At 48.3% G+C, this 13641-nt stretch overlaps 1 protein-coding gene across 1 annotated transcript in view; it reads left to right on the forward strand.

Moving 5' to 3' along the window:
* The first annotated feature begins 11697 nt into the window (after positions 1 to 11697).
* The window catches only part of api5 (apoptosis inhibitor 5), a 36487-nt gene continuing 34543 nt past the window's right edge, over positions 11698 to 13641 (forward strand). The window contains exon 1 of the mRNA XM_060839077.1: positions 11698 to 11881. Coding sequence (XP_060695060.1) covers positions 11813 to 11881 — 69 coding nt within the window. The 5' untranslated portion in view covers positions 11698 to 11812. The remainder of the gene's footprint in view (positions 11882 to 13641) is intronic.

The following is a 13641-nucleotide window of genomic DNA, read 5'->3' on the forward strand; positions in this document are numbered from 1 at the left end:
TTGAAGCAGAGTCTCCACAAGCCCAATCACTCACATAATTAGTTGTTTTTAATATCCAGGAGGTCAACTCCCACCAGTCTGTGGGGCAATTGCAATTTGGTTAATTTGATAAGGGGCCGTTTAAAGTGCCAAATGAAAGACTCCTGAATGTTTGTCAAGTGAAGATTAAAGGAAGCATTCGCATTGGATATAATAGGTGAGGGAGAATATTCATCTTAATAAGGGCTATCCAGCCTAGCCAGGATATTGGAAGCACCTTCCATTTTTGGAGGTCTCGATTGATTTTGTCATATAAGTGAGTAACGTTAGCTTAGTTGACCCTGTAGCCCAAACAGATGCCAAATGAATTGATATATCGCATTAGGTGAGGTACCGAACCTGCTGGGTTTGACAGTAAGATAAGGACATCATCCACATACAATGTAATCTTGTGTGACTTTAGTCCCACTTCTGGGGCAGATAAGTTAGGGTCCCTACAAATGGCCACTGACACCAGCTCAATCACCAATGTAAAAAGCAATGGCGAGAGGGGACAGCCGTGTCGACTGCCCCTGAGAATATTGAATTTACTTGATCAAACACCATTGGTGAGAACCACACCAGAGGTTCACTAAAAAGGACCTTTACCCACTTGATAATGGCTTCACCTAAGCCAAACCGTTCTAGAGTATAGAAGAGGTACAGCCACTCACCCTGATCGAATGCCTCCTCTACATCTAGAGCAATCATCACAACCTGTACAGCTTGTTGATGGCACACTTGGATCATATTGAACAATCTCTGAACATTGTTGGAAGTTCTGCAGCCCGTGATAAAGCCTGTCTGGTCCTCTTTGATAATGGAAGGCAGCACAGTTTCCAACCTTAGTGCAAGGGTCTTAGATAGGATTTTGAAATCGACATTTAAAAGTGAGATGGGCCCATAGGAGGCACAGTCCTCTGGGGTCTTCCCTTTCTTAAGAATAAGAGAGATGTTAGCCTCTTTCTTAAGGATGATGGGATGCAGTCGTGAGTGAATGAGTAATTGTGCATGTTAGGCATCAGTCCTGACAGTATGTTTATAAATTCTTGATAAAATTCACTAGCAAGTCCGTTAGAACTGAGCACCTTTCCACTCTAAAGCTGTTTCGCAACCTCCTGCAGTTCCCACACTGATCACGGGGCATTAAAGAAAGACTCGTGCTCCGGAGTTACACCTGGAAGATCCAGGTTCATAAAAAAAGACTCCATCCTAACCTGCCCATCCTCACAGTATTCAGATTGGTATAATTCAGAGTAAAATCTCCAAAATGCTGCATTAAGCTTTTTGGAGTCACAGGTAATGGTTTCCATCCCTTCCCTGCTTGTGGTAATAGCTTGGGGAGCACTTTTTTTCCTGGCAGGATATGCTAAGTATCTGACTGCTTTATTGCCATTCTCAAACAGCCTTTGTTTTGCAAAAATAAGTTCCTTCTTGGTTATCTGTGTGAGCATGGAGTTCAGTGTAGACCGAAGCGTTGTGACCCTCTGCTTAGCCACCAAGGGTATATTAAAGTATGCCTTCTCGGCTGCCTTCAACCACATTTCTTACTGGCAGAGTAGGAAATAATTATCCCCCTGGCATAAGCTTTAGTGGTTACCCAGAGAATGGATGGGTTACTGGCTGAGTCTGAATTAATGGCTAGTAAAGCTCTGAATTCATTGGAAAAATACATAGTGAACTTACTATTCTTAAGAATGAAGCGATACATTTGCCAGTCTCCCGGACCTATTAAACTGCCCTTAGTCTTAACCAATAAATATACTGCTGCATTATCAGAGATAGTAACATTTCCAATTGTACAGGATGCCACAGAATCCAGGGGTGCTGTGGGGATTAGAAAGAAATCAATCCTGGTGTGGCACCTGTGCGGGTTAGAGAAGAATGTAAAATCTCTGCCCGTGGGATGCCTCCAGACATCCACCAGCCCTAGTTCTACACACAGATCCACAAACTGTTTAGATTGCAAAGAGGGTATTTGGGCATTCTGTCTACTGTGGGGTCCATAAGACAGTTAAAATCCCCTCCCCCACGATAATGTGTTACGATGTAAGGTTAATGAGTTTGGAATTTAAGAGGATAGGCCAGGGGACAGTAAACATTTAAAATACGGTATTCTTCTCCATATATCAAGGATTTGGGAATCATGAATCTCTCATACATGTCTTTACTACAATCCAGTAACTTAAATGGACATTCTTCCTCACAAGTACGGCCACTCCCCTACTCTTAGTGTTGAAAGATGACAAATAAACCCGATCAAACCCATTCTGTTGTAATTTGAAATGCTCCGTATCATCCAGGTGCATCTCCTGCCGTAGGGCAATATGCACCCTCTCCCATTTAAGACTTGAAAGTACCTCTTTCCTCTTGACTGGCGTGTGGCTCCCCTTGATGTTCCAGGTACACCATTTAAGCATGTCATTAACCATAACATTCGGTAATAACATTTGGACTCCAGAGAGAAAGACCTCGAATCATAAATCACTGAGACTCAATGAAAGTAAATCCACAGAACATAAAAATTATAAAGACCAAAATAACTACAATTACCAAACCTTCAAAATGTACAAAAACTATATATAACAGAAACCCAATACAAAACAAAATACAAAGTGCTAATGGCGCTGAAAATGGGATGTTACCGCCCCCCCCCCCACACACCCAATGGGGGTACCTAAACATCCAAAAACTGTGTCTTTTGCCCGATTGCCAATATGGCAACCAGGGCAGTGGAATACAAAAATCGGGCTTGAACTGCTATAAATAGGCATCTAGCCATCGTAAACACCTTCTAGCTACAGCTGCACCACAGACACAAGCAAAAAGAAAAAAAATGGCAGAGTTAACAAAGGAGTTAAAAGTGAGTACTCTGCCCATTCCCAGGTATAATTTAAGCTGGTTAGTACCAAAGAATAGAGAAAAAATGAAAAGAAAGAGAAGTTGAGTGACATGACTGTATCCATTAAATCGTCCAGTCTAATTTAACGTATCCACAAAATGTTTTGCTTTCTCTGGAGAGTTGAATGAATGTGTGGATCCATAGAAAGGAAACCGAAGCACAGCTAGGTACCTTAAGGAGTACTGGATTCAGAGCTCCCTTAAACTTTTCTTAATGTCATTATAAGATTTTTTTTCGGACCACCACTGCTGAGAAGTCTTAATAAAACATGATCCTGGAGCCCCTGTGAACTAAAGCCTTGGATATTTTGCCTGGGTTCTACAGGCTTCCATGATTCTTTATATATCCCCATAGCTGTGAAACTACATGAGGTCAGGGCGAGAGTGCTGGTCCACACCTGACTTTTGCGACATAACCTGGTGAGCTCTTTTAATTCCAAATTTTCACCCGCCCTGTTTCGACTTCTAATTTGAGGAATCACAGCAGCCAGTCCTCAAAAACTTTCGCTGGCTGACCATCCCTCCGGTAGACCAATGATACAAACATCTTTCCTCTTCCCCTATTCTTGAGATCATCAGCTTGATCAGAGAAGTTATGGATCTGCTTTTCAAGGGCTTGGATCCGATCTTTGGATGAATCAATCATGGTCTCTGCCCTTGTCGTTCGGCGTTCAACATCATCCACTCTCTTCTCAAGGTCTTCAAGCTGTTGATTATGTTTTTGAGTTATGGCAGACAGTGGGTCCAACTTACTGTTCAACTTTTCTTTGATCTTGCCTTTGAGCTTTTTGTGCATCTTTGCTAGCTCTGTGATAAGCGCCTGGTGAGTAATTGGGTCCATTGGACTGGTAAGGGTGTCCGCAGCTACGGCCATGGGCAAACTCAATGCCTCCAGCGAGTGCCGCACCTGTTGGGACTTAGTCAACTTTCTTCCTTTTTCTTGTCATCTCCACTTGACAAAAAAAGTGATTGATAAAGATTCCATGGCTATTTCAGTGGTTAGATTTAGCGAAATGGTTTGAGTAGGGTTGGTTCAAACACTGCTTTGCTTTTGCTGTGGTGCAGAGTCCAGCAAAGCAGTCTGTTCAGGTCGCCGCCATCTTGGATGCCCTTATTGTCCTACCTCTCTTTTTTTAAATAGATGGATTATGTAGCTATCCTTCAATCTTTTGAAACCGTTCAAGAGTCCACAGAATCTTGAAGATGGCTGCCAATGCATCCGATATTTCTCAGGCTACTTCCTTAGGTACTCTGGGATGTAGATTTAGGCTTTGGGGATTTATCAGCCATCAATCCCAACATTTCCCTACTAATTCTGATTTCTTCCAGTTTCTCCCTCTCATGAAACCCTGTGCTCCCCTATATTTCTGGTACGTTGTGTGTGTCCTCCCTTACGTGCACAGAATCAATGGGCATACTTAGATGGTCAGCCACTTATTTAGCCCCCATGAATTATTCTCAATCTAATTGTCAAGCATTTAGATTTGTCTTCACCAATCTATTTCTCTTCACATAACTATAGAAACGTTTAAAGTCAGTTTCTCATGTTCCCCGCACATGTGTGAGAGTGTGTTACTCTCACACTCTATTTTCATTTCCTTAATCTCTTTGTCCTCCTCTGCTGAATTGTAAACTGCTCCCAATCCTCAGGTCTGTTGTTATTTTCTGGCTAATTGTGTGCTTTATCCTTGGATTTAAGTATTCTGAAGTAATGAGATATGATGTTCTTCATGGACCTTGAAGAGGTCATAGAGTCATAGAGATGTACAGGGTGGAAACAGTCCATTCGGTCCAACTAGTCCATGCCAATCAGATATCCCAACCCAATCTAGTCCCATTTGCCAGCACTTGGCTTATATCCCTCCAAACCCCTTCTATTCACGTACCCATCCAGATGCCTTTTAAATGCTGTAATTGTACCACTTTCTCTGGCAGTTCATTCCATACACGCGCCACAATTTGCATGACAAAGTTATCCTTTAGGTCCCTTTTATATCTTTCCCCTCTCACCCTAACCATATGCCCTCTCGTTCTGGATTCCCCCAGGGAAAAGACTTTGTCTATTTATCCTATCCCCCACGCCCCTCATGATTTTATAAACCTCTATGCAGTCACCCCCTCAGCCTTTGACACTCCAGGGAAAACAGATAAAATGTTATCGTTTTGACATTATAAACACTCGTTCTTACAAATGCAATCCCATACAGAGGTGTAATTTTAAAGACCCAAAATACCAACATTTCCTGTATTTATGAATGGTCCCTTTTCGTGTCATGCATTGTGTTGCAACTTATGTACAAATCGACAAGCAAACAGACCCAGAACTGAACCCACTCACAACCTGGGGACTGCTTGTACATGCATTCCCACTTCACAGAGATGTTAATTGGTTCTTTAAGACATAAAGTCTCCTTGATCTCTTGGTAATCACAGAGGAACCTTGATTATCCAAACAACACAGGCCGGAGTATTTTGTTCTGTTAACACAAATAACACAGTTTAGCCCAGCATCGTGCAATCCTGTTCGGATAATCTGAAGTTCGGATCATCAAATGCCGAATAATCGAAGTTCCTCTGTATAGCAATTAACTGACCTCAGCTTTTAAGTTCTTAGCCCCTTAAACCTTGTAGTTTAATTCTTACTTTATAGGCATCTACGGGTTGAAATTAAGATTAAAAGTTAAACTGCTGCACCACTACTGACTTAAAATCTATCATGAAGCCTTTCCCTTCTGGTGCTAATATCCAGAATCTCTGTTTGCACCTAAGAAAATGCCTTTTCCCCTTGGTGCTCTTCATTTGCAATTTCTTGAATTTTCTGCTTTTCAAAGTATTTTCTTCTCAGGAATTTTCTCCTTACTGCTTTTGTGCTGATAATGTGCATTTAAATTTGCAAAAGCTCTTGACATGTCCAATCATGGCTACATTGGAAATTCTCAGGACCCCTGCTAAGCATTCATGATGTTTGTGGAATTGCTTTGTTCCACCATGTACAGTAAACATCCTAAAGTGGCTTTTGGTGGCAGTTTTCCAATCTCTGTATTTTTGCAGGCTTTTGGGAGGATAATGCTGCCCTCTTGTGGCCAAATCAGTCAAAGCCTCAGTATTTCCTCAAGATTACGGACCAGTACTGAGATCTGCGCTCACCCCGCATCACAGATTGGATCACTCACTCCAAAGTCAAATCCTGCTTTAACTGTAAAAAAAACCTGACCTTCTCATCACAGACCCTTACAACAATCTAATCATGAATCAGCTCATCTTGTAATGCCCCATATCCGCAATGGCTAGTTAATAAATGTCACAAAGGAAGATGGTTGTGGTTGTTGGAGATCAGTCAGTTCAGCTCCAGGCACCTCTACAGGAGTTTCTCACAGCAGTGTTCTATACTGAATCATCTTTAGCTGCTTCATCAATGACCTTCCCATCATCATAAGGTCAGAAATGGGGCTGACCACTGACGATTAAACAAAATTCAGCACCATTTGTGACTCCTCAGGAGCAGAAGCAGTCCATGTCTAAATGCAGCAAAATCCATGCCTGGACTTAAAACTGGCAAGTAACGTTCATGCCACATAAATACTAGGCAATGACCATCTTCAAGAAGAGACGATCTAACTATCACACATCGACGTTCAATGTAGTTACCATCAATGAATACCCCATTGTCAGCATCCTGTGTGTTACCATTGAAAGGAAACTGAATTAGGTTTGTGATATAAATACAGTGGCGACATGAACAGCTCAGAGAGTAGGAATCTTCACTCACCAAAGCTTATCCACCATCTAAAAGGCACAAGTCAGGAGTGTAATGGAATACTCCCCACTTTCCCAAATGAGTGCAGCTTCAACAACACTCAAGAAATGGTAAGGTCCTGGGGAGTGTTGCTGAATAAAGAGACCTTTTTTAAAAAAATATTATTTAATATTTATTTAATTTTACAATTACATTAAGGACAAAAGGGTAACTAGGGAGAGAATAGGGCCTCTCAAAGATCAGCAAGGCGGCCTTTGTGTGGAGCCACGGAAAATGGGTGAGATACTAAATGAGTATTTTGCATCAGTATCATAAGAGGTACAGTTAGTAAGTTTTCAGATGACACCAAAATTGGAGGTATAGTGGACAGCGAAGAGGGTTACCTCAGATTACAACAGGATTTGGACCAGATGGGCCAATGGGCTGAGAAGTGGCAGATGGAGTTTAATTCAGATAAATGCGAGGTGCTGAATTTTGGGAATGTAAATCTGAGCAGGACTTATTCACTTAATGGTAAGGTCCTAGTGAGTATTGCTGAACAGAGAGACCTTGGAGTGCAGGTTCATAGCTCCTTGAAAGTGGAGTCGCAGATAGATAGGATAATGAAGAAGGTGTTTGGTATGCTTTCCTTTATTGGTCACAGTATTGAGTGCAGAAGTTGGGAGGTCATGTTGCAGCTGTACAGGACATTGGTTAGACCACTGTTGGAATATTGCGTGCAATTTTGGTCTCCTTCTTATCGGAAAGATGTTATGAAGCTTGAAAGGCTTCAGAAAAGATTTTCAAGGATGTTGCCAGGGTTGGAGGATTTGAGCTATGGGGAGAGGCTGAACAGGCTAGGGCTGTTTTCCCTCGAGCGTCAGAGGCTGAGGGATGACTTTATAGAGGTTTACAAAACTATGAGGGGCATGGATAGAGTAAATAGACAAAGTCTTTTCCCTGGGGTCGGGGAGTCTAGAACTAGAATGCAGAATTTTAGGGTGAGGGGGGAAAGATATAAAAGAGACCTAAGGGGCAACTTTTTCACGCAGAGGGTGGTACATGTATGGAATGAGCTGCCAGAGGAAGTGGCGAAGGCTGGTACAATTGCAACATTTAAGAGGCATTTGGATGGGTATATGAACAGGAAGGGTTTGATTAGATTAGATTACTTACAGCGTGGAAACTGGCCCTTGGGCCCAACAAGTCCACACCGACCCTCCATAGCAACCTACCCACACCCATTCCCCTACATTTACCCCTTCACCTAACACTACAGGCAATTTAGCATGCCCAATTCACCTAACCTGCACATCTTTTGGACTGTGGGAGAAAACCGGAGGAAACCCACGCAGACATGGGGAGAATGTGCAAACTCCACAAATTGCCTGATGTGGGAATTGAACCCAGGTCTCTGGCACTGTGAGGCAGCAGTGCTAACCACTGTACCACTGTGCCGCCCATTGGGGGGAATATGGGCCAGGTGCTGGCAAGTGGGACTAGATTGGGTTGGAATATCTGGTCAGCATGGACGAGTTGGACCAAAGGGTCTGTTTCCATGCTGTACACCTCTATGACACTATGGCCTTGGAGTGCACGTTCATAGTTTCTTCAAAGTGGAGTCGCAGGTAGATAGGGTAGTGAAGAAAGCATTTTGTATGCTTTCCTTTATTGAGCAGAACATTGCGAGTAGAAGTTGGGAGATCATGTTGTTGCTGTACAGGTCATTAGTTAGGCCACTTTTGGAATATTGTGTGTAATTCTGGTCTCCTCACTATCGGAAGGGTGTTGTAAAACTTGAAAGAGTTCAGAAATGATTTACAAGGATATTGTCAGGGTTGGAGGACTTAAGTGATAGGGAGAGGCTGAATACTCTTGTGCTGTTTTCCCAGGAGCATCAGAGCCTCAGGGGCGACCTTATAGAGGTTTATAAAATCATGAGGGGCGTGGATAGGGTAAGTAGACAAAGTCTTATCCTGGGGTACAGGGGTCCAGAACTAGAGGTCATAGGTTTAGGGTGAGAGGGGAAAGATTTAAAAGAGACCTAAGGGGCAATGTTTTCAGACAGAGGATGGTACGTTAATGGAATGAGCTGCCAGAGGAAGTGGTGGAGACTGGTAGAATTACAACATTTAAAAGGCATCTGGATGAGTATATGAATAGGAAGGGTTTGGTGGGATATGGGCCAATTGCTGGCAAATAGGAACTAGATTAGGTTAGGATATCTGGTCTACATGGACGAGTTGGACCGAAGGATCTGTGTACATCTCTATGACTCTAATCCTGACATCATCCAGGACAAAGCAGCCAACTTGATTGGTCCAAGATCCATTCCCACCACTACCAGCACAATGTGTACTATCACGCATTGCAGAAATTCACCAGGACTCCTTGTGTATCTTCCAAACTCATGACCACCATCTTCTAGAAGGACAAAGACAGCAGACACATGAGAAAATTACCACCTGCAAATTCCAATCCAAGCCATTCGCTATCCTGTCGTGGAAATATATTGGAGTTGATAAAGCGTGGCGCTGGAAAAGACAGAGCAGGTCAGGTAGCATCCAAGGAGCAAGCAAGTTAATGTTTCAAGCAGGACCCTTCTTCAGGATGGAAACATATTGCCATACTTTCACTATCACTGGGTCAAAATTCTGGAACTCCTTCTCTCATAGTGTTGTGGGTCTACTCAATTCAATTCAGTTCAATTAAGTATATCTCTGACCTAAGAAAATATCCGATTTGTTTTTACCCCTAAAGTCTGCTGCTGATTCTTCTCTTCATAGATTTCAGCCTGTAGCTGTAACATCTCACTGATATGGAGTCCCTATTGCTGCCAACGTGCTTTGATTTGTTTTTACCCATACAACCCTTAGTTGATAGGTTCAAAGTTTGTGAGAAGATTTGTAGCTCGGGTGCTCGTTGTTGTGGTTCTGTGGGAATTTGTGTTGCAGACGTTTCATCCCCTGTCTAGGTGACATCCTCAGTGCTTGGGAGCCTCCTGTGAAGCGCTTCTGTGATCCTTCCTCCGGCATTTATAGTGGTTTGTCTCTGCCACTTCTGGTTGTCAGTTCCAGCTGTCTGTTGCAGTGGTCGGTATATTGGGTCCAGGTCGATGTGCTTATTGATTGAACCTGTGGATGAGTGCCATGCCTCTAGGAATTCCCTGGTTGTTCTCTGTTTGGCTTGTCCTATAATAGTAGCGTTGTCCCAGTCGAACTCATGTTGCTTGTCATCTGCATGTGTGGCTACTAAGGACAGCTGGTCGTGTCGTTTCGTGGCTGGTTGGTGTTCATGGATGCAGATCGTTAGCTGTCTTCCTGTTTGTCCTATGTAGTGTTTTGTGCAGTCCTTGCACGGGATTTTGTACACTACATAATAGATCTTCAAGCTAATGTTCCCATGAGGTTTGCAACCTCAGGTTCCACTTTGCACTGCTAAGAGACTGCTTCCTTAAATGTCTTGTCTCCAGTGCATCTTGGTCTCTGTCTTCTCTAAGATTCGCAATTTCTTATTCTTGGGAATTCCGGCAACTCTTCTGTTAGAATCATAGAATCCCTACATGTGGAAGTAAGTCCATACTGACCCTCCAAAGGGCATCCAACCCAGATCCACTCACTTACTCTCTCCGATCCCATAGCATAACCTACACATCCCTGGACACTACAGACAATTTAGCACAGCCAATCCACCTAACCTGCATACCTCTGTGGTCTGGGAGGAAACTGGAGCACCTAGAGTAAACCACGAAAACACGGGGACAGTGTGAAAACTCCACACAGAAATGGATAGACTCTTTAATTGAAACACTTATGCAACATCATAAAATGCTGGGTTCTGCTCCAGTAACTGTCCCCTAAATGTTCTACTATTTGACCATATTCATCCAACTCATTTCCAAGTGCCAGGTCTAGCAATCCCCTTACTGTTGCACTGGGAACATGTTGCTGCTGAACAGTTTTTGTTCAGAACTATCCTGGAAGTGGGTCACCTACACACCTACTATCACAGTCTACATCGGGATAATTAATGTTCCCACAATTAGATCTATATCGTTTTTGCTTCTCTCTGTAATTTTCTGGTAATTTACTTCCCATATCATTTCTGGGGGTCTTGGGCCTACACCAAGCATTGTAAATGGACCTTATTTGTTCTGTAACTTAAGCAAATCAATTCATGAAGTCAACTTTCACAATGTGTCACAATTTGGACTTTTGAAAACATGGTTCCCTAGATTTCCACCATTTGCAATGTTTTGCTTTCAAAGTTGAGACATTATGACGCATCTCTGGAGCAGGTGGGTCCAGAAACTAGGCCTCCTGGCCCAGTTTTTAATTTTTGACTTTTAATTAATTGTTTCTTCTGCTGAGAACGGGACGGTGCTAGCGCCAGAGGATCTGGAAGCTGGAGGTGACTGTGTCGCTGGAGGAATTGAGCTGAAAAATGTGTTGCTGGAAAAGTGCAGCAGGTCAGGCAGCATCCAAGGAGCAGGAGATTGGACATTTCAAGCATGAGCCCTTCTTCAGGAATGAAATCTATTTTGTCCCATGCCTGAAACATCCAATCTCCTGCTCCTTGGATGCTGCCTGACCTGCTGCACTTTTCCATTGCTCATCTCTGATCTCCAGCATCTGCAGTCCTCACTTTCTCCTCGCTGGAGGACTCCCGAGCGGTAGGTGGCGGTGTCTTGGGCGGAAGGAGGCGATGTCGAATGAGGACTCCCTAGTGGAAGGAGGCGATGAGGCTTGAGGACTCCCGGGCGCAAGGTGGCGATGTCGGTGGAGGAACTCCAGGGCGCAAGGCGGCGATGTCACTGGAGGAACTCCCGGGCGGAAGGTGGCGATGTCACTGGAGGAACTCCTGGGCGGAAGGTGGCGGTGTCGCCGGAGGAACTCCCGGGCGGAAGGTGGCGGTGTCGCCGGAGGAACTCCCGGGCGGAAGGTGGCGATGTTACTGGAGGAACTCCTGGACGGAAGGTGGCGGTGTCGCCGGAGGAACTCCCGGGCGGAAGGTGGCGGTGTCGCCGGAGGACTGTGAGGTTGTCGCGAGGTTTACCGCTTGATTGACAGGCGGCAGCGAAGAGTGTTGAGTGGCGGCCTTACGTTCTGATCAGTAACCGCGGTGTAGTCGGTGCCGGGGGCGGGGGGAGATTCAACAATGACCACGGTGGAGGAGTTGTACCGTAACTACGGCATCCTGGCGGACGCCACGGAGAATGTGGGCCAGGTGAGTGCGCGGGCGGCGGAAAACAGGCGGTGAATGCGCTTTGTTTAGGCCGGAGGCAGGGGCCAGGCCTGGGGAGAGGGGCCGGGGGAGAGGGGCCGGGGCCGGGGGAGAGGGGCCTGGGGAGAGGGGTCGGGGGAGAGGGGCCGGGGCCTGGGCCTGGGGAGAGGGGCCAGGCCGGGGAGAGGGGAGGGGGCTGGGGGTTGGGAGGTTCGGGCGGCAGGCTGTTGGCTCAGGCTTTTAGCCAGGTCCCACCCCCCCACCCGGTCAGCCCACTCCACGTCACGCATCCCCCGTCACTCTTCCCCCCCCCCCCCCGTCACACCCCCGCTCCTGGTCACCCCCACCCCGTCACTCATTCTCTTCTTCCTTCTCCCCCCCCCCCCCGTCCCGCTCCCCCCTTCTCCCCCCCGTCCCGCTCCCCCCGTCCCGCTCCCCCCTTCCCCCCTTCTCCCCCCGTCCCGCTCCCCCCTTCTCCCCCCCGTCCCGCTCCCCCCTTCTCCCCCCCGTCCCGCTCCCCCCGTCCCGCTCCCCCCGTCCCGCTCTCCCCCCTTCTCCCCCCCCCGTCCCGCTCTCCCCCTTCTCCCCCCCGTCCCGCTCTCCCCCTTCTCCCCCCCTTCCCCCCCTTCTCCCCCCGTCCCGCTCCCCCCTTCCCCCCCTTCTCCCCCCGTCCCGCTCCCCCCCGTCCCGCTCCCCCCCGTCCCGCTCCCCCTTCTCCCCCTCCCGTCCCGCTCCCCCTTCCCCCCCCCCCACCCGGTCTCCCCCCACCCCACCCCCGTCTCGTCTCCCCCCACCACCCCCCGTCTCGTCTCCCCACACCACCCCCCCGTCTCGTCTCCCCACACCCCCCCCCCGTCTCGTCTCCCCACACCACCCCCCCGTCTCGTCTCCCCCCACCACCCCCCCGTCTCGTCTCCCCCCACCACCCCCCCGTCTCGTCTCCCCCCACCACCACCCCCGTCTCGACTCGCCCCCCCCACCCCCTCGTCTCCTCTCCCACCCACCCCCCGTCTCCTCTCCCACCCACCCCCCGTCTCGTCTCCCCCCCGTCTCGTCTCCCCCCACCACCCCCCGTCTCGTCTCCCCACACCACCCCCCCGTCTCGTCTCCCCACACCACCCCCCCGTCTCGTCTCCCCCCACCACCCCCCCGTCTCGTCTCCCCCCACCACCCCCCCGTCTCGTCTCCCCCCACCACCACCCCCGTCTCGACTCGCCCCCCCCACCCCCTCGTCTCCTCTCCCACCCACCCCCCGTCTCCTCTCCCACCCACCCCCCGTCTCGTCTCCCCCCCGTCTCGTCTCCCCCCCCACCCCCCCGTCTCGTCCCCCCCCCCACCCCCCCGTCTCGTCTCCCCCCCCACCCCCCGTCTCGTCTCCCCCCCCACCCCCCCGTCTCGTCTCCCCCCCCACCCCCCCGTCTCGTCTCCCCCCCAACCCCCCCGTCTCGTCTCCCCCCCACCCCCCCGTCTCGTCTCCCCGTCTCCCCTCCCCCCATCTCCCCTCCCCCCGTCTCGCCCCGCCCCCCGTCTCGCCGCCCCCCTCCGTCTCCTCGCCCCCCCCCCCCTCTCTCCCCCCTCCCCGTCTCACGCACTCCCCCCTTCTGGCCTCCCCGTCTCGCCCCCTCTCCTCCCCTCCCCGTCTCGCCCCCTCTCCTCCCCTCCCCGTCTCCGCCCCCCTCCCCGTCTCCGCCCCCCCGTCTCGCCCCCCCCTCCCCGTCTCGTCTCCCCCCACCACCCCCCCGTCTCGTCTCCCCCCACCACCC

The sequence above is a fragment of the Hemiscyllium ocellatum genome, chromosome 18 (assembly GCF_020745735.1).
Source record: "Hemiscyllium ocellatum isolate sHemOce1 chromosome 18, sHemOce1.pat.X.cur, whole genome shotgun sequence".
NCBI classification, from domain to species: domain Eukaryota; kingdom Metazoa; phylum Chordata; class Chondrichthyes; order Orectolobiformes; family Hemiscylliidae; genus Hemiscyllium; species Hemiscyllium ocellatum.